The 26,477-nt window shown below is 40.1% G+C and overlaps 1 protein-coding gene across 1 annotated transcript; it reads left to right on the forward strand.

Moving 5' to 3' along the window:
- Window positions 1-348: 348 nt before the first annotated feature.
- Window positions 349-26,244, forward strand: slc6a11b (solute carrier family 6 member 11b; the record flags this gene model as incomplete). Its single annotated transcript, XM_080460620.1, has 14 exons — window positions 349-559; window positions 1,521-1,655; window positions 1,864-2,004; window positions 2,110-2,191; window positions 5,645-5,777; window positions 9,901-10,035; window positions 18,388-18,491; window positions 18,727-18,851; window positions 19,744-19,856; window positions 20,204-20,341; window positions 22,611-22,713; window positions 23,329-23,429; window positions 24,569-24,739; window positions 26,101-26,244. 14 exons carry the CDS (start codon window positions 349-351, stop codon window positions 26,242-26,244), a joined length of 1,836 nt encoding a protein of 611 aa, XP_080316746.1.
- Between the last annotated feature and the right edge of the window lie 233 nt (window positions 26,245-26,477).

Consider the following 26,477-nt stretch of genomic DNA (forward strand, 5'->3'; position numbering starts at 1 on the left):
GTTTTGCTTATTAAAATTACAGTCCATTCATTTTTCTTTCTATTTTATAAAAGAAAATGTTCATTAAAAGTGATCTTCTTAAGAATTAAACGGAAACATAGCTGGGTAATTGAAAAATTAATTAGACTGCTTTCACTTGACTTTTAGTGTGAGCTGTTTGATGGGCGTGGTTTTGCATTAATTGGCCCGGCATTCAGATGTCTCCTATAGAAAGAAAGAAAGAAAAAAAAAAAACAGGAAGAAAAGTGAACTGACTGAAGTTGAGTTTATGAAGTCAACCTTTTCTCTGTGTTTCTCTTGTTTTGTTTTGTTTTCCTTTCTCCCCTCTCAGCGGGCTGCTGGAGCGCCATGACAGCTGAGAAGAGTGGCCCCGTTATAAACGGCAAACCGGAGGATGGCAAGGACCCGGAGGGGTCCAGCTCCAGCCTTGAAAACAGGGTGTACAATGAGAGGGGGCACTGGAACAACAAGATCGAGTTCGTCCTGTCTGTGGCCGGAGAGATCATCGGGCTGGGAAACGTCTGGAGGTTTCCTTACCTCTGCTACAAGAATGGAGGAGGCAAGAAAGTTTTCCTTTAGAAAGTGATTTTTAGGGAAGTCGGCGATGATCCCGAAGGTTACCTGTTGACCCAGTTCCCCTGCAGGAACAGAAGCATCTTGGTTAGAAGTGGAGGTGAACATGGACTTTCACTGCTCACGATGAGGCACATTTATCCAGTCATACACATTATTTTGGACAGGTGCCCTGCCAGGTGCTCGCACTACAACCGACAGTGTCTTGCTCAATAACACATCAACAGGGTGAAATCGGGGAATCGAACCACCAATCGAGGTTTATTTCTATAGCGTCAAATAGAACACAGTTATTTCAAGGCGCTTTTTTCAGAGAAAAACCAAAACAATTCCACATGAGCAAGAAGAGTCGGTGGAAAGGAGAAACCTGCAGAACCAGGCTCAGAGCTGGAGGCTTTCCTGCCCCGCTCGGGGTGAGGGGAGGGAAGGAGAGAAAAGAGGGATAAGACAGAGAGCAACAGGCAAACAGACATAAATCCTCTCGCTGTAGACGGCCGGGGGCCGGAGGCTCGGGCTACAAACTTCCAGTTCCACTGGAGACGACCCGCTCTACTAACCTCGCCACCGTCATCTCCCAAACAGACATGCTCACGAGCAAAAAGACACCTGTCCAATTTATTTTCCCGGTGTTAAAGGAGAAGATTCACTATTTCAAAATGACACAGCAAGTTTCAAAAGGCTGTCCTTCAGTTCTTCATCCATTATGCATATTGAAGTCAGTAAAAGGCAGGTTAGCTCATTACGCTCCGTCAGACGGCACAGTATGGATCCGTCTTCCCATCTGAAAAGGTCATCCTGCAGTGTGAGCGCCACGGCCTCAGAATGAATGCTTTCTTTACTTTACTGATTGCGTGAGAGCATGAGCAGATGTTAACTTTTGAGCTACTGTCACACTTGTACCCTGTTTCGCTTCCCGTGTGTCACGGCCTGAATTTCTCTCCCTGCAGGTGCGTTCTTCGTTCCGTACGTCATCTTCTTCGTGTGCTGCGGCATTCCGGTGTTTTTCCTGGAGACTGCCCTGGGTCAGTTCACCAGCGAGGGAGGCATCACCTGCTGGAGGAAAATCTGCCCGCTGTTCGAGGGTGAGGAAACTTTCGCTCTCGTCTTCTTTTAGATGTTGCTCAGGACTTGAATAATTGAAGTGGAAATCGTCAACGTCAGAGGGCTGATGAGATCCTGCAGTATAACTGATGTTGTTTATTTAACTGTGATGGATCCTACAATAGTATTATAACCATTTCCTTTTTTACAGTTTTCTTTTGTTTATCATTAACTCTCTTGTCTTTTTAGGTATTGGCTATGCGACACAGGTGATCGAAGCTCATCTAAACGTGTACTATGTAGTCATCCTCGCCTGGGCCATTTTCTACCTCTTTAACTGCTTCACGACTGAGCTGCCATGGGCCGGCTGCGGACACTACTGGAACACAGGTAGGAGGGGGGAATGGATAAGAGAAGACAGGAAAGATTTCGATGCGCAACGTCGTATCTTGCAGGAACCAACTGGCAGACTGACCTGTTGTTGTGTCTTCACAGAATATTGTGTCGACTATTATGGAGAAAATGCCACCAACATCACAAACCCCAATGCATCCTCACCAGTCATTGAGTTCTGGGAGTGAGTATCCGTTTTACTTCTGTCCGTGTCACATCTTCCGTGTGTTCAGTCTTGGACTGTGAGCTGTAAAATCCTAAGAGATTTGTGTTGCGTTCGCGGCAGCCTTCCACACGTCACCTCTTCATCAAAGGTCCTAATCTGCCATATTGTGCGAAGCTGAGCTATTGACGGCTCCAGACTGCTTCCTTGACCCCCGCTAACCTGAACCCCCAATAATTAGTCAGCTCTTTTCATATTTGTGTGTCAGCAGGCCCTGGTAGGCCGGCTGCCTCCCAGCTAGAGCCATGTGTGTGGCAGCGGATCAGGGCTTGTCAGTGTGTAATGCTGACCACACTTCTGTCCCGCTGCCAGGAGCTGTGTTTACACTGCTGGGCTCAATCTCACTCGCTACCAACATATGAATCTTTGGAGAAAAAAAAAAAACCCGACACGCTTAAATGCCAGGAGCTGAATATTAAACTATTAGGTGTTTCTCTTTTCTTTTTTTTTGGGGGGTTTTAATTTGGACTGACGTTGCATCGACAGATCGGAAACCGCAAAGAAAAAGCCGACCCCGGGGAAAGACATGGCGAGAGAGCCAACCACCATGTTGTTGGCAAAAATAGAAACTAAGCACGCTCCGGTCAGTCCAAGCCAAGGTAGAGAGGACGGTACTGTATGTACAGGATAAACAAACATCAGAGCTCCAGGACAGGGCATTTTATGATCCGATTCTTTTTTTATACTACAAATAATACAAGGAAAGTTTTCAAATTCAACTTGTGTTTTTAGAAATATTAAATCTGGTTGTGTATTTTCCTTTTTTCAGATCTGGAAAAAGATTTTAAGAAGATCATTAATTAAAAGTTTGTTTTATAGATGTGACAACATTAAACAGATTATCATATTGCAAGATTAATGACATGTACAAAACTAGAACAGATACGTTCAAACAGTTTTTGTCTCCAATGAGAATAAGGATCAGAATAATGATAATTTCTTTTAATCATTGATTATTTTTTCGAACATATAGAAAAATAACATTTAAATGAATATTAAATAAGAGAAATGTAGCAGAAACAACATCTACATGATTGAAAGGGAGTAGGAAGAAGTTAAACTTATTTAGTCCTACCTCTTTAATAGTAATACTAAAACATTTCATTTACATTGAAATGAGAAAAGATGGGTTAAAACAAAGCAAGATTATATCCAATTTAACATTCAGGAGTTTGCAACATCAGTAGGCTTGTTAAAAAAGGTTTTGAGGGATTTTCCGGGGATTGACTATGTCAGATGTTGTGTGGGAGGGAGTTTCAGCAGTTGGGGGTCTTCATGAAGGCCAAATGGAGTGGCAGTGAGGCCAATGGTCATACATCAACTTTGTATATGCTTAATTAAAACTATGTAATATGCACACAAGTTACATTTCCCCCACTAAGAACCCATTATTAACATGTTCATCTTCAATTTAAAAGTCCTACAAGTATATTTACACACATTAGTGTTCACATCGTGGCCTTGCAGCTGACCAGGGAAGTGTGTGGGGGGGGGGGGGGGGGGGTTTGGACCTCGCCTGTGGCTGACCACCAAGAACATGTCAGTATGATCAATGGCTGGTCAGGAGCCCCGGGGGTGAACTCGGTGGCAAAGATTTGGCAGCGCCGTGTGGCTCAATGGGTCCGACTCCCGCTTCTCATCCTCCCTCAATGCCGTTTCCTGGCTGTGCTTTACACAACAGGAAGTGCACTGTTCATTCACCAATCGCGTCAAGCCGTGATGTCATCATCGCCGATAATGACGGTCACCTTTATTACCACAGTGCATTTCTCCAGAGAGCGACCCCAAGGTGCTAAAATACCAAAATATTTCACTGTTACCGTTACTCTTTAAAACCAAGTGATTATACTGAATATACTATGTTTGTCAGCAAAGTTAATCATTAGCAAAGACTCCAATCATTCAGTCACTAAATTCACCCAGCAGCTGGATTCCATGCAGTGTTGGTCACTATGGGATGAAGATTTCTTCTCATCTGTTCTTGTGGCCTGCATTGACTTCATCCCCACCAGCACATCCGGCTAATCCAACATATACATATACCCCACAGTCTACGTACTGCTTACATCAGAGGACATCCGTCGAGGCGACATCTCATTCAACATGTCCTCCTTCGCTTTACCTCACATGACTCAGTAGCGCCATCACCAGGTTCACCCCAGGACGAGGCGTTTCTGATCCGCTACAGGTTTTAATGATCATAATGGGAACTCTGACGAGCCGAGTAGAGAAAACCGGAGGAACGAGGTCTCAGGTTGAAGGATACTTCACTCCCAGGTGTTTTTTTTTTTTTAATCATTTAGATGGAAGGTGACAGGAAATACTCAGTGGTATATTTATTACCCGAGTCACACTGTTCTAGTTTTAACATGTGATGAAGTAGCTGTGTACCATCACTTCCAGGTTTGAACTTTTTTATTTTAATGAAGTGTCTTTTAAATAAACTAATGTTTTTGCAGGACACTGGTAATATGTGGTAATTAGGACGAGACGATAGGTTTGTTAAAGCTTTTTGAAGTTATCCAGCGAGAATTTCAGAGATTATTTATTTGTGGATTTAGTTTTAATGATAAATTGTTTATTATGGTGACATTTTGATCAGTTTTAAACTTTCCAACAGATTTTTATTACAAATAAGTTGTATTTTTAAGACAAATGTTAAAACAAACAAAAACAAACTGGCCATCAAAGTAATCATTAACAAAACCAGAGTAGTGAAGCTTTCTATTTCCAAATATTTCAATGAGTGACCTATAAAGGTTTAAAATAGTAGCCAGTACTTTAATTAATATATATTTATGAGTCCTGGTGGTCAGTATCTTCAGTGGATTGATGATGAGGTCTTCACAGGTATATGTCCTACTTGTTTCCTCTGTATTTCAGACTTTGTATGACTTAAGAAAAGGAGTGGCTGTGATATAATCAGTTTTAATATACTGATTAACTTTGTACAAGAGAAATCTTCTATTATGATAAATGGATGTTTTGAGGTTATATAATGAATTGATAATATCTGTGCTTTTCTTCAGTAAATTACTAGTGTTTGACATAATTGCTTCTTTTCCCATTTTATTTTGTAGACATATCGATGAAGTTGCTTTCTAAGCTTTTAACCATGAGTTAGTGAACCTGAGCGTGAGCTTGGCATTGAAAGAGGATGCATTCACCGACTCTCCTCGCTAATATCGTGAAACCAACAGCGGATACGACGTTACTATTTATACTCAAGGACCTCTTATCGTTCTCACACCACGTTTTAACTTATTTAGTACCGTTCACTTAGGTTGAGAGCCACAGCTCAATGTCTGATTCCAAAGACTTGTGCATTTATCTCCGTTGCTGCTTTACCTTGCGTGTGAATACGAGATGACAAACCGAAGTGTGTACTTGTTTGTGTTCTGTGGGCCAAATCAGACGGAGAGTGCTGAAGATATCAGATGGTATTGAGCACATGGGGGGGATGCGCTGGGAGCTGGCCTTGTGTCTGGCCCTGGCCTGGTTCATCTGCTACTTCTGCATCTGGAAGGGACCCAAGTCAACTGGCAAGGTGAGGCTGCGCAGTGCATGTTTACCGTTGTTTGGATGTCGGCACTGTTAAAACGACATCTTTTTGAATTGTACAGGTTCATGTAATTAACGTAGGACTCGTGTTTGCATGCCAGGATTATGTTTTATTTCAAAGCACACAAGGTGAAGCACTCTCCACCCTTGTCCTCAAAGCAACTCTCTCGCAGAAAAGACCCACAAACTCAAGAGAAAAGCTGTGGGCGCCGCCTACTTCTACCTTTCCTCCAGTTCCTCGCTCCATTTAAATTGTTCTCCCGGACCTCTTGGAGCCGCCTTGAGAAGGACAGTTAGGATCTGCACCTTGCTTTGGGAGCTCGGCCAGCCCCTGAAAAAAACCTCCTCACAGATTCAATGAGCCAGAATGAGTGGAGCGATAGAGATGGAGTGAGGAAAGAAAGAGAGTAAAGAAGAAAAGAGGAGAGGTGTGTGAGGAAAAATTAATGGGCCCACATTCTACATGACGGGGGGGGGGGGGGGAACAACCAACCCAAACCAGGCAGCAATGCCTATATCTCCATGAAGTGTCTTTTGTTTGTCTGTGAAGTAAGAGGGGAGAATGCTTCTTCATGGCTGAGCTTTAGCAGCCGGTCCAAGATTGATTCCTGTATTCACTGGAGGAAAGGAGAGCGTTCATGAGGAGCATGCAGAGTATATCCTCGGCCTCCGCCTCTCCTGCCTCTCTCGCTCTCCCTCTCTCGCTCTCCCTCTCTTTGAGAAATTAACCACAACTTGCTCGCTGCGAGAGAGAGAGAGAGAGAGAGAGAGAGAGAGAGAGAGAGAGAGAGAGAGAGAGAGAGAGAGAGAGAGAGGCGCTTTCTTTTCCACAGACTGGAGAGCCCATTCAGTTCCCGACTCTGCGAAGCTGTTTGCTTTTGTCGACGGTGTTTGTCCCACATTTAAGCCCTCCTGTTAGATTTACGGCGAGGCAGGGGCAAGTTTGACCAGCAGATTTGTGGTGACTTGAATGTTTACCCGTGGCGAGCGGGAACGAGCCTGCGGAGCGTCACAAAGTTCACGGCGAGATCGAATATTGTCCTTTTCATCTCCAGAGAGATGGGAAGAAAGAGAGCGGGAAGGTTTAGGATTTGTAATCGTTTTTATTTGACAAATTAAGGAAGGGATGTGCCCACACTTTCCCATGTAAGCTGTGTTAGGATTAACAGATTCGCTCAGCGTCACAGATACTTTAAACTGCACTTTAGCTTGGATTTGATCTATTTATAAAGCTGGAATTAATGTTTTCAAGGTTTAAAGTGTCTGGTTGGCAAATCAGTCAGTGTCACACTGTCTTACCTCACCAGTGATCCGAACTCGGATGTAGTTTGATTAAGATTTCCCAAAAGTGCAAGAGTACACACGGACACACTCACACACACACACACACATATATGCCCGCAAATAAGAAGCATCCATTCATTTCATTGACGAAGATGCGGCTTGCAGCAGTAAAGTAATGTGAGCGGGTTGTAGTGTAATTGGTTCGTACGTGTGTGTACTTGCGACAGTAGTACGTGCACACCCATTTCTATGTTGTGAATGAAGTTGTGTGTTTATGTGTGTGTGTGTGTGTACTCATGCACTCTTGTGCGTGCTTCAAAGAGAAGCACATTTTCCCACACTGCCAGCATCACTCCTCTGGGCTTCTCCTGTTTAGGAGACGGGGCCAGAGGAGCCTTCTTTTCTTTTCTCTCTCTCCTGGCCCGGCTCTGTTCTGTCCTGCTCTGTCCTCAATTGGACTTTGACTGTGTGCCAGAAAGGCAGGGGATGTATGTTGCCCGCCTCTGCCTTCCAAGAGGCCTAGAGTCTTTGTTCAGCGGGTTTCTAAGAGTCTTGAGATGTCGACCGCGATGCTGCAAAACCTGAATAGTTCAATAAAAAACGGTGTTGGTTGGACGGTGGGCAGGAGAGAGATACTGTATAGAAGGAGCAACTGAATGTATGGATCCCTGTAACTTATATCATTACAAAACGTAGTGCAGCCACTCCTAAAGAAACGAAAAGACATGCTCTGCTGTTAAAACATAATGTCTGTGCTTTCCAGACATTCAGGAGTTTTTATGAGTCGTCAATGCTCCTCAGTGTCAGAAGTCTTGTGCGTGTGAATTACTTCCAGTAAGAAAAAGCTTTGTCACTAATATTGGCAATCAACCATGTGAGAAAAATAATACAAGCTTTGGCCACTAGGTGCCACTGATGTTCCAAAGATAAAGACATCCCATCAAAAAATTTTAAGTATTCCCAATATAATCACAAAGAAAGAAAGGAAAACAAAGACATGCAATGAACACATATTGAAAGGTAGCTTTGGTAGTGACAGCAGTACTTGTTAGCTTGGAATATGGTGCTACTTTTCATGTTATATAACAGATATTATAAAGCATAACAGAGGCGATGTAGATGATGCTTATACAGTTTTCAAAAAGAAATTTATGGTAACAGGTTTTTTTTAAAACCACAAAAACAGGTTTTCTAAATGTAAATAGCAAAATCATATTATTAAAAATTATTGTACAGTCAAATGTAAAAATCCCCATAATCCTCCTAAAGTTGAATTCAATATTATGACTTATTTTTAGCTCCACTTTTTAATGTATTCACATGCAACAGTATTAGAATCTCTAATCTTAATTAGGATGAATTATTCTCATACAATCTGAATTCATTTAATGCTCTTTTATATGAAAAAATGCAAAAATAAATAGCATTTATTCACTAAATTATTATAATTAATTTGTTTTACTGTTACTTATTGCAAACGTGATTGAGCCATTGATTCCTAATAACACTATCGAATACAGGAAGTGATTATCTGCCTTGTATGCGATCCGACCAAACTGTTTCCATTTTCATTTGACTTTTATGCAGGATGTTTTGAGTTTGAGTTGGCTTCAATTGCAAAAACAAAGTTCACATTATAAAGCCAGATGTATTGACAGAAGTCGCCATTAATGAGCTGAGGCGGGTTGAGGTCATGCAGCAGGTTGTTGGTTCGAGTCCTCATGAACGCCTGTATGTTAATGGATGGGTATGGTTCACACTATTAAGTGTTTTAATACTGCTTGAAAAGTGTGAAAATGCATTTTATGAGAGAAGCTGATCTGATTATTTTTGATGTGGTGAAATTAGTTTGAATGCTTTCCGTTGTTAATCAACCTGAAAGTCATACATTAGACAAGCAGGGGTAAACTTAATGCATGCTAACAGTTACAGAGTGATAATTATAGATATATTTTTCTATTATTTTATTTCATATTTTCACCAGAAAATGAAAATGATAAAAGATTACTTATATCATGACTCATTCATTCCTGGTACAAGCATTTTTTTGCTCAACTTTGTTGACGACAGAACGATTTTAGGATATCAGTTAGAAACAATATGTTAAAACCAGTTTCTGTACAAGTTCAGGTACTTGTTTAAAAAAAGAAGGAAAAGCACCAATTCTACTTTTTCAACTCAGTTAAAGTAAAAATGTAAAGGGACATATAGTAAAAGTTCAAATGTAAAAATGATTTGTAACTTTACAACCTTTTCTGAGTGCATTTGGTATTTTTCCTTAGATCATATGTGTATGCGTATATGTACATGCGAACAGAGATATACATTATAACTATTGTTATTGTAAAGTTTGTTTAATCATTACTAATGACACAAATCATTATTTAACTTGGATGAATATGAAACTCTAAATCCAAAAGTTTTCCTTTCAATTCTTCCAACTTTTGCAGCTTCAGTGGGAAAAACTTTCACCACGAGCTGCTTTGGTCATTATTCACAATTACTTTGTATAGTACTATTAACTCCACTCTAACTGATCTGTCTTCCACTTACTGTGTCACCCTGTCCTCCTGATCTGTGTGGAGTAGACACGTGCAGCTTGATTTCTTGTCTTGTCCTCAAATCTTAAAGTTCTTTCATATTTGTGTTACTTTATAAACCATAAATCAACACAAACAACCACGTAGTAACATTATCGTGCAGTACTGCACAGCGTCAGGTCAAGGTTCAAGTTTTCTGTGAGGTTATGGGAAAAGAAGTTTTCAATAATATTATTTGATAATCCATGTGTATATATTAACACGTGTGCATTGTTGTGTCTGCAGGTTGTGTACGTGACAGCTACCTTTCCTTATGTCATGTTGTTGGTCCTGCTGGTCAGAGGAGTGACGCTGCCCGGAGCGTACGACGGCATCAAGTTCTACCTCTACCCAGACATTTCCCGTCTCTCCGACCCTCAGGTAGGCCTACGACCTCATGCTTGTTCACCAGGAAAAAAAATCCTCCTACTTTTTCTCTGAATCTTATCAGTAAAGTAACAGCCTCTGCTATGTATCTCATATTTATGAGATTTAGAGACGATTCAGTAAGTTTGACCTGCATGAATGACTCAAATCACATCTGCTTTTAAAAAGTACTACGAACAATGGACAACGTCATCAGTCTGGGTTCTATCAGTGAACTACAGCTATAAATATCGACTTAATTGTCATTTAAATATACTTGTATCATATTTTCTGTGTTTGACTCAATGTTTAATGGGGATTAGAGTGATTGGATTTGTGTTTAGTGTGTTTTTTGTGTGTGTGTTTTGATGAAAGCTTGACCCAGGTTAAGCCTGACAGCTAAAGAGCGTAGACTCATGAGGTTGCATTTATTCCTCCCCATCACACCCACCTGTTTAAAGCTGGGTGGTGTCCAGATGGACAGGTGGCGCTGTGAGTATGTGTGAAGGCCATCGGGCTTTCTATTTACATCCAATGCCATTCATATATTATTGTGCACCAAAAACATGGTTGTGTATTTTCACCCTTGTCAAGAAGTGCTTACCTGATAGTAAATAAGTTCTTCTTTTAGTCAAACACACGTATATTTTTGTGAATCAGAGGAGATGACAGATCATTTAAAGCCGAGAGAGGTGCTGTAGTAATGCATGCGTACACACACACACACACACACACACACACACACACACACACACACACACACACACACACACACACACACACACACACACACACACACACACACACACACACACACACACACACACACACCGAGACTCCTTGACCTCGTCTGGAAAAGGCAGACAGCTCAGGTCGCTAGGCAACAGCAGCCGCTGAAAATGTCAGCGGATGAGATGTCATGACGAGTGAGTGAGTGAGTGAGTGAGTGTGTGAGTGAGTGAGTGAGTGAGTGAGTGAGTGAGTGAGTGAGTGAGTGAGTGAGTGAGTGAGTGAGTGAGTGAGTGAGTGAGTGGTAACTAGACATTTACATACTGTATTAAAAGTATTGCTGATTCAGAGTGTGTGTCTGCATGTGGCTTTTGAGTTCTTTTTATTTCACATTACAAATTCAATTAACGTCATTGTCTGCTTTTTGTCTTAAAATTCTATCTTTTTTTTTTCAAACTGCTCTAATTCTGCTCGGAAATAGAAAAAGCTTCACAGCAAAGAAAATCTCCTTTCAGAATATGAATACATTACGTCTCAGTGTTACATCTCTTTCTTCCATATTTGTCAACAATTCACAAGCATTTTCCGTACAGGCTGTAATTTATCATCTTATTCTTTTCCAGACTGTATTACAGGAGTGAGATTCGACGAGCGTGATTGAAAGCTTGTGGCCGAACTGAATAGAAATACAGTGCGGACCGGCTGTTTCTCACAACTTTCTTGTGGAAAGATAAGAGATATTACAATACATGATTATAATTTGACTTTACAAATGCCGAATTTGTTTGGTTGGACTTCGTCTCATTCATTAGATTCGCCGTGTATAACAGTATTTGAATGGACAGATTATCTGTATCATTGAGGCTCGACGGGTGTTTTACAGTAAAGGTGACAGAGGCATCTGCAGTTCCTCCGGAAAAGAGAGGAATGGTGATGCAGATAAACGGTGACAGAGTGGGAAACGGGGTCTGACAAAGACACAAACAGTGGCATAGGGGCTCTGTGGAGGAGGGCGATAAAGAAGCGCCGCTGCTTGGCAGAGGACATTACTTCTGACACCGATGTTAAATTGGCTTCCCTCGGGGACAATCGGGGCTCTGTTCGGTTCTGCCGGGCTGCGCCGAGCGTGTGTGGCAGGGTGTTGGCCTCTCTTTTTACACCACTGAACTTTATCATGCCTTCACTATTCTTTTCTTTCCCTCTTCTTTTCTCCTCCGGGCCGTCTCCCTGCCCACCGTCTCTTTACACTTCTCACACACAGTTTTCTCTTTGCAGTACAGCTGAACGTGTGTGTGTGTGTGTGTGTGTGTGTGTGTGTGTGTGTGTGTGTGTGTGTGTGTGTGTGTGTGTGTGTGTGTGGATGTTCACGTCAGGCATTCAAGTCCGTCAGGCAATTAATACTGGTTCTGAGAATGTCATGTTATATGCAGGGTGCTGTTTCTGATAATAGCACCAAACAGAGCAGGAACAATAAATGCAATGAGGCACATCAGACAGAATTGATGTGCGGGTTAAGAGTTCATTCTGAGTTTCTTTCTCAGTGCGAGAGAAGAGACACTCTCACTCTGAAATATATTTACTTGGTGATACTGGCGGTGTAGATTTTGCAATTGGTCAAGCCAGAGGGGGAATATTTTAACACATTTGTACATGTATGTACATGTACTTCAAGGTACATCACATGCCCCCCTGTATAGAAAACCCGTTGACAAGCTGCTCAGAGACTAATAGTACAGGAATGTGGCCTCGGACCAGCATCCAACACCTCCACTGCACCAGATCAAAAAGTTCCCACAAGCAAACTGAGGTCATTTATAAGTCGCTGTTTTTCAGCAACAGGTTAATCAATCACAATAGATCTTTGCTTCTGTTGTATTTAAGCTTCAATACATGTTGCATTGGGAGAGATAAATGATTCTATAAAGTTTCTGGACAGCAACAATTGTAAATTTATGGTGGAGGTTGTGAAAAAGTCACAGCTTGGATTGATTTAGTTCAATTATGTTGTGCACACGGTGCCAGCTATATCACATGTATTTCATATGGTGAAATGACATAAATTAAGTCTTAATTCTGACTCCCATTGTCACAATCAGTGATTCCAGCTGATTTTTTATGACTGCATGACACATTCACATTAATGCGCAATTTAGAAGCGCCTGAGAAATGCAATGAAAGAACATTTTAACTCCTCACAAAAAAAGGCCTACTCTCTTATACTTATACTGATCTTCCAAAATTCTTCCTTATGTCCTGCCTTCCTGATAATTACAATAATAACCATATAAAACAGAGTTGTGGAGGATTCTTCTCCTGCATTGCTCCGTCACACCTGGATTTGGGATTCAGCCTCAGGTGACTCATGACCAATCATGATGTCTTTTGTCGTGGCAGACAAACAGTAGTCTTATGTCGTGCATTGAAAAGGGTCAGAGTAGTTAATGAGTGGACGTTGTCTGGTTTCGTGACTAAAGATTACCTGGGATAATGTTCTGGCAAGGTCAGAACTATAACGGCTGCTATCTCACAACATTGCACCGTACATGACTTCTTTTACACGCTGTGGCGGCATACAACCAAAAGAAATAAAGCAGAAAGTGTTGAAACGCAACAACAAAAGATTGGGTGACTGATTCCCAAGGAGGTCAAATACTGGACCTCATCCACCCATCCAGCCATCCAGCCATCCAGCCATCCATCCATCCATCCAGCCATCCAGCCATCCAGCCACCCAGCCATCCAGCCATCCATCTATCCATCCAGCCGTCCATCACACCTCTTAACCAGCTGATATAATAATAATCAAAAGAAAACATAAACCATGACAGATGTATTTTGCGTTTAATCATTTTTTACAAACGATATTAGAAGGACAAATTCCTGTCATCCACGTTTCAGGAACCACATGTAAGGGTCTGATTTAGGAAGATCTGCATGAAGCATGTTAACTTGCATGCTCACACCAATGGAGTGTGTGGGTCAGTGTGGGTTTTATAGCCGATCACTGGGCACACACAGACAAACACACACACACACACACACACACACACACACACACACACACACACACACACACACACACACACACACACACACACACACACACACACACACACACACACACACACACACACACACACACACACACACACACACACACACACACTCACATTCACACCTCGGATCAATTTAGCGTCACCAATTCACCAATGTTTTTAGACTGTGGGAAGAAACCGGAGTACCTGGAGGAAACCCATGCACAAACAGGAATATTCAAATTAGGTTTTCTGAAAGACAGAAAAATGCAATGTGTGATGTGCACCACTTCTTATATATTTAAAATATAAAGTCCACAAATAGGAGTAGTGGGGAGAGGGCTGAGGAAATGTCTCTCACTTCAGTAACGGCAGGCTCTCTGCTGAAGGCTGAGCTCGTTTGTCCTACCATTTCAAATGCATTAAAACTAATGCAAGATATCTCAAGTGTTGTACAATTATTCTGGTAGCTTGAAGTTATTGTGGTATTTTGGACAATCTGGATAGTGTGGGTTATTTTACTCTCCTGTGAGAGGTCACCGTCACTGCATCTTGTTAGTAAGTCAACATGTGTGTGCATGCAATATCACATCTGTCCCATTTTTAGATGCACAAAGCTTCAGTAGCTCAGGCCCTACAAGTTTAACTCTTCACATGGAGTTATTTAATAAGAACGTGTGGTTGATAGCAGTCATATGCATGCTTGCAACTGTAGATAAGACAAGAATACATCAAGTTATGTGTGGCTCAAAAGCAAAAACCCAAATGACTTGACTCATATCAGCTTAGTGTTATAATGCTGCGAGTCATAACTTCAAATACAAAAATTAGGGATCGTTTCCATTTGAAAAAAAAAGAGTGGGGGTGGGGGTCGGGGACGTGAGGAGTAGCGACAGTTGTACATTTACATTACAAGAACACTATCTTACAGCCAATGTCATCCAGCTTTCACACAGTAGAAAAGTTTCCTGGAGCCACAGTCCCAACATAACCAAACACAAGCCGGCCAAATTAGGCACAACATCAACAAGTGATTCTCTCCGAGCCTGGGCCTTTAAGGTTTCCCCGAGCTGTGCGGCCATCAGCCGAGAGGGAACTAAAGGGAACATTAATGAACATTAGGAGAGAAAGGCCTGTTCTTCCCCAGGAACAGTCCTGCGTTTGTGAGGTCACAGAAGTTACCGTGGTTACTCCCAGGAGGGAGCGAAGACCTTGCGTTTGTTAATTGTTTTTCGGTGGGGAAATGAGATTAGTGGCTGAATGGTGATGTGAGAGAGTTTTCAAAGAGCCATGCTGCATTAAGTTTGAATCCGCGAGCACCCCATGCTATCCTGTGGGCTCTGGAGGCCGTTGTTGCACTACAAACTGGTTTCATAATGCACATTTCAAAGCTTTCCTGGTGAAGAATCCAACATGTGTAAATCCCCATGTCGTCCACCAACCTAATAGTTATGTAATAAAACTATTTAGTGGGACATAAAGAGCTGTGCTTTACATATACCTATCATTATAACCACTGAAAGGATTTCCAGAATATTGCACCTAAATTCAGTGTGTAACTAAAAAACTGAATATTGGGTGAAAATGTGAGGGACAAGTATTTTCTGACATCAGTTATGGAAGAAATCTCAACAATGGAACAAACAAAACCATCCAATTTTTACTTGAATACACACAAACAACACTTTACATATAAATGACAAATAGGATTTGAAAGAGTCTCACAAAGTCTAAATAATCCCCAAATATGAAAGGAAACTATATGGATAACTACTTTATACAGATGCGTGCATGTTCAACATACCAATGCTAACCTTACTTTTTTTTTTCCCCACATTTTTGCTCTAGTATTTTTTTAACATGTATGATGAAAGTGCCAAATGAAAAGTCAAAGTTTAAAGTAATCACATAAAGACAGAACTGTCCTTTTATCCAAAAGCTATAAATATTATAAATATTGTATCATTGTAATCCAGTCTGTGTTTGATTAATCCTGAACAATGTTGTGTTTTGATGTCTGGTATCTATGAACATGTATGACTGTGGATTTCTGCGCAAAGTTTGTGTCAGCTTAAAGTTAGTGTTCATTCATTTTTGCTCAGGAAATTAGAACTGTCAGTAGGAAAAAGTCAATAGATCAGATTTAGATGAGATTTACTCAGTGTGAACTGGAAATGAACATCTTTGGTGCGGCCAGTGGTAACGCATGTTTTATCCGGACTAAAGTGGTGGACAGAACATCGGATTGACTGCGCCAGTCATCATTAGAGTCACAGCTTTGGATTGGCTTGAACATTTTACCCTGGTGTCCTACTGTCTTACAAATAGTTTAGGTTTTATCACGCGCTGCTGGTGTACTTTCCAAAACTAGTTTTGCTTCTTGCTTCAGCCTGTGCAGTCTTGGAGTACAAGTTCGCACCACAAGGTGGTGTCCTGATTCAGCCGAAAGTAGTGTCGAATTACCCATTTACACAATGTTTCATGTGAAAACGCATCGTTTTTGCAGTTAACATTAGCAATGGTGAGTACACAGACATTCATATGGACAGATGACGAAGTTACGACTGGTTTTGTCCTCGTGCATGTACAGAAGAACAATTTACTGTGGACAGGGTACCCATGCACAGAAGCAGCATTTCAGAAAAGTTGTGTTTTCTTCCGTTTCCTTAGAGACGGAGTCGGATTAAGTCCAAGAAGTTGAATTTTCTCCCCGTTTCCACGGATTAGGAAGCTTTTTTGAAAAGTTTCCCCTTGAGATCCGTCTTAAAAAAGTTTTCTGCGGCTCCAAGCACTGTTGCCGTGTGAAATGGACGCCAAACATGCAACAAGACTTTTCCCTTTTCACTCGTAAACAACGCCACAAACGCTTGCCGACATTAGCGTGACAGGAAGGTACACGACCAAAACTCATAACTTAAAATAAGTAAAGCCAAAACTCTGAAAGTCAGGGAAGACTGGCACCAAACCAAATCAACACTGCCACCTAATGTGCAACGGGGGTAATGACTTAATGACCCTGACTCAAGGTGGCTCCCACCTTCAACACAATCTGGCCATTCACCGTTCCATTGGCTTTGACACTCTGCTGTATGTTAGAAAGATTAAAAATACACATAAAAAAAAAAGCATTTATTTAAACCTTTTATTACAATGTTGTGCTCCACTTTAATCCCACAAAGCAGTTTCAGTGGGGGGTTAGTGAAGCATAATGTGAATATTTAGCCAGTGGAAGACTTTGCAGCTACTTTTAGGATTTTAATCCATGATTCATGCTGCTTCACTGTGTGGCTCTCAGAGGGGAGAAAGGACAGCGGAGCTGAGCCATAATTTCATTATGAACTCACATGAGAGGATGAAAAAAAAAAAATGGACGAAGGCTAAAAAAAAAGAAAGAAGTAGAGGAGTTTCACTGGAAAAGATAAAGGCTTTTCAATTTGTTAAATTAAAAATACCACAAAATGGCTTGTTTATTAAAGTGAGATGGATCAAATAATTCGTCAAGCAATGTTTTAAGAGTCTAAATTGGGCCTTTTTGTTATTGTTGTGCATCTATAGACCTATTGCTATTAGACTTCCTGTGAAGACGCAACCACCTTCAACCCAATGTCATTGAGAATTACACTTTTCCATCCGTCCAAATACACACAGAGACTGGAAATGTGGACTTGCTTGTTACCCTCAAACACGTGTTTTTGTAAATATGGGAGGAAAACCTGCAGAAAGTCCATCTAGAGAAAATGGTACAGAAATGCCTAAACTGGACTTGAGACCAAATTTTAATGTTGGGGTTGTAATATCGCTAATATTGCTTCCCACTCTCTCACAGGAGACTTCTGTTGCAAATACAAACATTTATTTATTTTGTGAAAGTCAAAACTTTAAGTTAATAATGCAAATAAGCAGAGGTGGAAAGTAATGAAGTACATTTACTGACATGACTGTAATTGAGTATTTTCTTTGTGTACTGCGGTACAGTTTCAACCGTCTCTGAGGACAAATGTAATCAATAAATTAATGAATTAAGAGATTTGCTCTCTGTATAGTTATTTATCAAGCAACTGGGAAGACCTTCGCCTGGTACTTTTACTTGAGCAGAATGTTTTAGTACTCTTTTCCACCTCTGCAAATAAGTAGGCAGGAGAAGGCAAACAGGTATGGAGTATACATTAAGCATATCCAGTGGACAGTTGTTGGTTTTTTTGCTGTGTGTGAGCATCTTGTAGAAAAATAAATGACTTATTTTTTTAGTTTTTATCCTTTGGCCATCAGAGCCTTAATAACAGTTGACCTGGACACTGGCGTTTTCTTGCTCGTGAGAGGCTTTGAAAAAGTGTTTATGTGTTTAATCATTTTTAGACTTTATATTTTCTAATCTATATTATGAGTGCTTTTTTTTTTTCCCTGTAATATACAGTATATATCAATTTTAAATGTATTTTGCACACTTGTATGTATTTGATGCCAAAGGGTGCACCACCTGCAATATCATTATTGCTGATATAATGATTCTATTCTATTCGATTCTAAATTCTTGTTTTGATTTAAGGGTGTATTTGTCTGTTTCTCTGTATGCACATTAATTTTGTTCCCATGTTCATATTAGGTATGGGTGGACGCAGGAACACAGATTTTCTTCTCTTATGCCATCTGCCTGGGTTGTCTCACCGCGCTCGGAAGTTACAATGCTTACGACAACAATTGCTACAGGTACAGATGCGGATGCAAAAAAAAAAACAACAACATTAAAATCTGTCTAAAAATCTTAAAAACGTACATATTTACATACGTTGTAAAAGATCCATGGTAAATCCCTGCAGGTAAAACGTGTTAGAATGAATAGATTTGTCCCCAAAGTGTGTTTTTTGTTTCTCTTAGTGATTTCTGGTCACTCCATGTTGCTCTCGCTCTTATGGTTAATATAATCCGTCTCCTGTCTTGTTAGGGACTGCCTCATGCTGTGTTGTTTGAACAGCGGCACCAGTTTCGTGGCTGGTTTCGCCATCTTCTCCGTGTTGGGCTTCATGGCCTATGAGCAAAACGTTCCCATCGAGGCTGTGGCGGAATCTGGTGAGAGACTGGTGGACACGTATCTTCTCTGAACCAGAATCAGAAAAATCCAAATAGCAGATAGAAGCAGCGTCTCTAAGTCTTCATGCACTCACCCGTCACATCGCCCCAAAAATGGATAAACATGTATAGTTATATAACTCCACACTCTTAGAGCGCTGCATTATGATTAATTCAACTTCGCATGAATGATTCAGTGAACTCGACAGAGTGAGAGATTTGAAATGTTTGTCTTGGAGCAGAGTGAGGACACAGCTTAATGCTTTCAGTAATGCATTTCTAGGGGACTATCACCACGTTGGGGTAGTAAATAATGCGATCGCTGCTAATTAGTCATACCTACAGTAGATTGAGAAACACTCTGACTCTTCACTTTTTACACATTTGTTTAGATCAAGGGTGTCAAACATTTATTTCAGGGGCCACATACAAGAACCATTTAAACTTGAGCGGGCCTAACGAGTAAAGATAACGATAAAGTGTTAAACCCTCATCGTGATCAAGAAGACTGATCCTATTCCCTCGGATTCTATTAAAGAACAACGCACCCGCCAAAATAAAGAGTATACTGTAATTCTATAGCCACAAGGTCAATTTGAATAATTTTGTTGTGAAAATGAATGAAAGACTTTTGTGTTTTGTCCAAAATGTAGGTTGATGAAATGATGCCACATGGGTTTTGGTATTTAGTAACTGGTGTTAGATGTGCATTTGGAGCATGTATAAATGAGTCATTTAATCTTGTAGTTGAGTTTCCCCTGTTGAATTTTCTGCGTAACATCACTACACTTTTATATCATTAGTACACAGTTTAATGCCCTTTTAGATTTATGCCCAATTATTAGTAAAAGGTTAATAGCAAACCTATATTTGTATTGTTCTCGTCCCGCAGGCCCTGGTCTTGCATTCATTGCATACCCCAAGGCCGTCACTATGATGCCTCTGTCTCCACTCTGGGCTTGTCTCTTCTTCATGATGCTCATCTTCCTCGGCCTGGACAGTCAGGTGAGATACCACTTACATTGACAGGAGCACAGGTATTTTAGTTTTTTCACATTCAAGATGGAGGGCAGTTTTGAGATCGTGCAACAGATTACATGAGAGACGCAGTTGTGTGCAAAATTGAAAAGAGGATTGAAAGAAGATGATCTGATATGACAATATATTATAAATCAGTCTGTATGAGAGCAGCCTGTTGAGCTCATCTGTGCATGTCATTAAAATGCCCGGGATTCTTTGTCCTCCATGTTGTCTGTGTGACTCCAGCTGGACCGAGCAGAGACGAAGGTGGATGGATTAATGCTTCCTGTACAAGAAAATGACTTTGTTTGTTTTTTTTTATCTTTTACTAGTTTGTGTGTGTGGAGAGTTTAGTGACGGCTGTGGTGGACATGTACCCCGAGACATTCCGGAGGGGCTACCGCAGAGAGTATCTGATTCTGGGCATGTCTATAGTGTCCTTCTTCATAGGACTCATCATGTGTATGGAGGTAAGTCTCAGATAATCACCTCAACGTGATGTGTCGAGAGTTTTTTCTACTATTTAAATGAAAATACATAATCTGTTATGTTGGAATATTTATACCTCCATTTGTCTTAAGTGGCCTTACATTGTGGATCAGCTTTAGTAGAGAAAATATAACACTTTTGAGAGAAATCAGTTATTCACTATGACATATTTCGAATTGCATCTTCATGACCATTGCTGCGATCATCGTCCTCATCATCACTGTCACCATCATTTCACTGTCTTCATCGTCACCGTTGGCGTCATCATCAGTTTGCAATAAAATCCAGGCACGTTTTATCTGATGGATGAATGGATGAATGATAAAGGCCTTTATTGTCATCATATGAGGCGGCATTAGATGTCGTCATGGAAATTAATCCGCTTCCACTAACCCAAAACAGTAAATTAAAAATATGCATGAGCTCGAAATACGTATCCATCAACTTGACAAATACATTCGACTAAACAGTGGAGGAGGAATGGAGTGAAATATTGTGCAACAGTGTGTCTCAAATGTGAAATATATACATATATGTAAAACTAAGAATAACATGTGAATCTAAAATATACATTTGAGATAAAATATCCATGGAATAAAGCTTAATGACTGCTCCAACTGGCTCAGGTAGAATTGCTTCTCTTTGGCTAAATCTATCACCATTATTGTGGCTGTGATGGTTGTCACACAATAAACTGATCTAAAATGTAAATAATAACATACTTCTTTTGATTTCTGGTGTGGATCTTTTTTTTCAAGGTAAATCTCATTTCATGCTTCTTTGCATCTTTTGTATAGAGTTTTGTAAATGCATCATACTGTATCTGCTGAGCCATAATTGCCCCTTAATAAGCAGAGAAGGATTTAATTAGATTCTCATGTACAGTAAAATACATTTGGCTGTTCGGTGGCTTTGCCTCTGTTTGTCATCGTCTTCCCATCCCTCACCACCCGGCCCACTCTCCATTTCCAATCAAATGTCTCCTGAGAGCGTGGTTCAATACTCATCTGAAGACAGTTTATTGAAACCCTCAGCTGTGACGTAACCAACCCCGCTCTCAGATTCATGTGAGGTTTTATTCATGCTGACCCTTTTAGTGGAGGAAGAAAGAACAGATGAGGCATCCTGAGTGGAGGTAAACCAGAGGGAGGAGGCGGTAATATGCAAGATTACAACTGATACTAAAAGATAATCAATCAATCCTCTCTAGGAGAATGTTAGTATTGGAGATTTTCTTTCTTAAAGTCTAATCAAAAGGAGCTGTACTCAGATAGATTAGGGTGTTTTCACCCGTGTATATAACCACATTAAGGATCATCATCAAAATTGAATTCATCTTTCTCAAACAATAAACCTTTAAAGAATTAAGCATAACGCCATCTGCAAGTCATCCATTATGCACATTGAAGTGTTGTCATATTGTGAAATTTGTCTGTATTACCACTTGCATCAGGAATAAGCAATGAAATAACATGAGATACTTGTTCTACAATAAATGAGAGCATATTTAGTCATTAATAAAGCAATTAGGTGTTCAATAGATACAGATCCTTGACAAGAAATAGATGCAAATTCTCTATCTTTTGAGTGCTGAATGTGGGCTTTTTACATCTCACAGCTTTACTCACAAACGTGTCATTTATCCCTTTAAAATGTTTTCTGAGTGACGCAATTAGATCAATAAACAATTAAAGAAATACTTTTCAATAATGGGAGACTGAGAAACCGTTTGTCGATTAATTTTTTGCGACTTTTAAGTGGCAATTTTACCTCAATTCAAGCTTAAATATCTCTTCTCATAAATAAAACCATGTCTATAAATGTTTACATCTTAAAATCAGCCTTTTGTTTTTACTTAAAAATCCTGTTTTTGCAGTGCGAAACCCACTTGTGTTCCATTTAACATGAAGTTGAAACATCATAACGACACTTGTTCATAAGTTTATAAGAAAAAAAAAAGCTAGATTCACGATGTATTCACTTCGATTTATGAATGTTTGACGTTTTCAGTTGACATGCTATGAGTTTTGATCTTCCACTACATTTTTAGACGCTCTTGTACCGTACATATTAAGTGCTGATCTTTGGAAGTTCACCAAGTTTTAGTCACTAAACACCAGCATTGAACGGTTGCGGTGTATAATTGCAATAAATCCTCATCAGGTCATATTAAGTACACCCCTATCCGCTCTGTGTTTGAAGTTGATGTGTAACAGAATCAGTGACTCCAGTCTGCTTTGGTCCCGTCAGGGAGGGATGTACGTCTTCCAGCTGTTTGACGCCTACGCTGCCAGCGGGATGTGTTTGCTGTTTGTGGCCATTTTTGAGTCCATATGCATCGGCTGGGTGTACGGTAAGATTAGACACTGGTTTCCACTTAAACTGCATTAAAGCCTCGTCAATGGTTTCTGAACGATATCACTTTATTCATCGAAGCAGCGCCTTGTGTTCTTGGAGTCACCCTCCTTTGTGGAACGACATTTCTTCTCTGCCCTCTGCTGGAGAATGGTCCCACATGCATGCAGCAGTCTCTTAGTACCCTATAAGATTTAAAATACAGTTATCGAAGTGTTATTGAACACAACTGTCACACAAAAGCTGTCTTCTTTACAAAACAGCTGTTTTTTTTTATTTTTTATATCAGCTCTTTTGATGTGGAACGTGACTGTTGGACAAACATAATGAGTTTTGTTTCATTGTGGGATTCAGGTCATTAAATACCATTTACTTCCAATAGATAATACAACCAAAATATACATAAATATCCCAAAATATACCCACAATGACTGCGACTTGGACTACTACAGAAAGGCCTCATCCATCGTGGTCCAAACCATCAGAACACATTTCGTCCACGTCAGTCAACAGTTTTTCTTTAGACTTCCACAAACTGTCAGCGGGCATCAATCACATCATTATTTTGTCCATGCAAGCAAAAGCTCAAGAGTGACTCTCGTGTGTGTTTCAGGTAGTGACAGATTCTATATGAATATTGAGGACATGATTGGCTACAAGCCCGTCTTCTTCATCAAGTGGTGCTGGATGATCCTGACCCCGGGCATCTGCGCTGTGAGTCTCAGTTCCACACGAATCCAAAGCAGCAGAACCTTCAACCCGAGGAACACGTGTGCACGAGTCTGAATGTCATGTCAGACAAACATCTGCATTTATGTCTTACGCTGAGTGCAATTCTAATTTTGTGAATTAGTGGCTTATGAAATGATCACAAGTCAAACTGGCTTTCTTTGTGGGGTCATTCTAAGGAGATTTGATGGTTTGTGTAACCGACAGATGAATTAGGATAATTTTGCTAAATTTGTTTTAGAAAAACATTTTAATAAAAAAAAGCTGTAAATGCTCATAATAGTATATGACAAGGTAAAATAAGCTATAACGAGGTTCATCATGGGTTATAGGTAGTGGATGTGTCGTAAGCTTATCATATTATCATTATCAACAGACAAACTCACAGCCTCAAATGTAATTATAGATTATTAAGACTCTTTCTTTGATGTTTTGCAGTTTTCTTATCAACAATAGGTATAATGGGTTCATAGTGGTCATATTCAATCATGGAAAACACAATAGATCACCCTCTCTTCATTATGGCTGCACTTTGTTTTTCACTATTTCATTACGTCATTATCAGGTATTATGTTTTGGGGCATTATGACATTATTGGTTGCTACAAGGTGCTAATAACGTATTTCTTTGAAAACTCAACTTGTTCAGAGTTTGTCAACATATTTCGATAAATATTGATATTTTCAGAAGGTACATAGTGCGACGCTCTAAAACAATTACAAGAAGCTATGAACTGAGTTCCTTTGCTGTCAGTGAATTCAGTTAAATTCAGTGCATAAAGCTGTAAAACATTATGACGGATAAACTTTAAACACATTCTATGCACCAATTTCTAGAACATAACCTTATGAATGGATTGTAATTCCCAATGAATGCATTATTTAATAGATCTTCATGTGTTACCATGGTTTGTGATGTGCAGCTGAACAGATTTTTCTTTCACCATCCTGCAGTTTAGGTTTTCAGTGTTGTTGGTAAAAGCAGAAACATTTAATTGAGTCTCGAATTGAAGGGATATTATTAGCATGGCAATAAGAGAAAATGAAATGAGCTGCAGTCTTCTTTAATGATCAGCTTCTCAATCTGAACCGCGTTCACAAATTAACTCTGCGTTTCTGCTGCAGGGGATTTTCTTGTTCTTCTTGATTAAATACAAACCGCTGAAGTACAACAACGCGTACACCTACCCGGACTGGGGCTACGGCATCGGCTGGTTCATGGCCATGTCCTCCATGGTCTGCATCCCTCTGGGGATGATCTGGAAGATTTGGCAGACCCCCGGAACCTTTTCTGAGGTAACATCTCTTCACAAACATCTGCATAAAACAGCATGCAGGAAGTCGCAAATCTCACCAAACTACATTTAGATGCAGTTTGTGGCGTAGCTTTGTCCGACTGGTATATATGACGCTTTCTTGCTTAGTCAATTTTAAACAGTGGCTTTGTTTAAATTGCATTCAGTCGAACTTTTACTTTTATAAAATGCTTCTTTTCTATGCCGTCGTGTGAATAACTTGTTTACAATTCCTTCAACTGGTTCAATAAATATTTTTTTATATTAGCCTCACTCACATCCCCAATTTGTTTTGTTACCTTTGTCCCTATTTTTTATTTATATTTTGCTTAAAACAAATATTGGAATCAAATAGACAATGGACATTTGTTTTTGATACATTCATGAGGTTAAGCATGTTGTCTGTTTTCTATTGTGAATTGAATATCGGTTTATCGGATTTACGAATAATTTCCTATAGCTCACTAAATATCAGGCATCTCAACTAAAAACATCAGTTTACGTTATTCTGATAAAAGAATTGCTTTGCAGATATTGGACAGTAAGACTTTCATTGATAAGAATTAACCTTAATGGGAATGTTGGAAAGGGCACAGTTGTTAAAAGTATTGCTTTGAATAAGCTTCAGTGAGCTGCAGTTCTTTCTCTCTCGTTGGACTTTCTCACATGGATTGTGACAGTCGGATGATCTGCCGTCATTGCCTGAGGACGGATCACATAAACATATTGCAGTTTTGTTTTTTTTGACATGAGAGGAACAGTAGTCTCCTCTGGCAGACCTCCAACATGATGAAGAGTAGACAAACAGAATAGAATCAACGTGACACATGAGCCATTTTCCTGGTAAAAGAAAATCTAGTATAACTGACAAAAGGAACGACTTCCTATCCAAATAATGGATTAAAGCAGCTTTAGGAATACAGATTGATTTTCTTATATTATGTTTTTGGAACATAGAAGATATAATGAAAGGTTGTATGTTGATTGCCTGAGTGAAAGAAACTTTATACTTTGACTTTTTTTTTTTTTTTTTACTTTTATATATCAAATAAAGTCTCATTTATTTGATATATCACAAATTTTTTTATTACAAAGATCTGTTAAATCTTTGCGCACATATAAAGCAGTGCATGTTATCACATGACATTCACACATGGAAGCTGATTTCCTAACGTGGCGTACTGAATAATGCGTCTGACAGATAAGTGAGAAACAAACAGGGTCTGTTTCGCCTTCGTGAATATAGCAAATCGACTGCGTCTCCCAGGAAATGCGTAATAGTGGGAGGAGTCTATGCTGATTGGTTAAACTACAAGGCTTCTTCTATTGCATGGTTCTCATCTGTCGTTCTCCTCTCTGCAGAGAATGAAAAAGTTGACCACTCCCAGCCCAGACCTAAAGATGAGAGGGAAACACGCCGCCCTCAGTCCATACGCTGCCAATGATGCCAAACTCAAGGTTGATGGGAAAATATCCACCATCTCAGAGAAGGAGACGCATTTCTAACCGATCACCCGGATGGCCCACCAAGCTGCCTGCCGCCCGACGAGAGAAGACCACCACGACAACATCGTCCGCCGCCACACGAAACAGAAGACAAATGACTCGGAGTGTTATTTTTGTTTTGTACAAAAAAAATGGAGAAAAAAAACATGTGGAAATGTTATCACATGGTTATGTAGTCTGCTTGTTTTGCACAAACTTTAAATAACACGTTTGTTGTTTCGATTAACATTGTG

This window comes from Lipophrys pholis (assembly GCF_963383615.2).
Source record: "Lipophrys pholis genome assembly, chromosome: 4".
Classification (NCBI taxonomy): Eukaryota; Metazoa; Chordata; class Actinopteri; order Blenniiformes; family Blenniidae; genus Lipophrys; species Lipophrys pholis.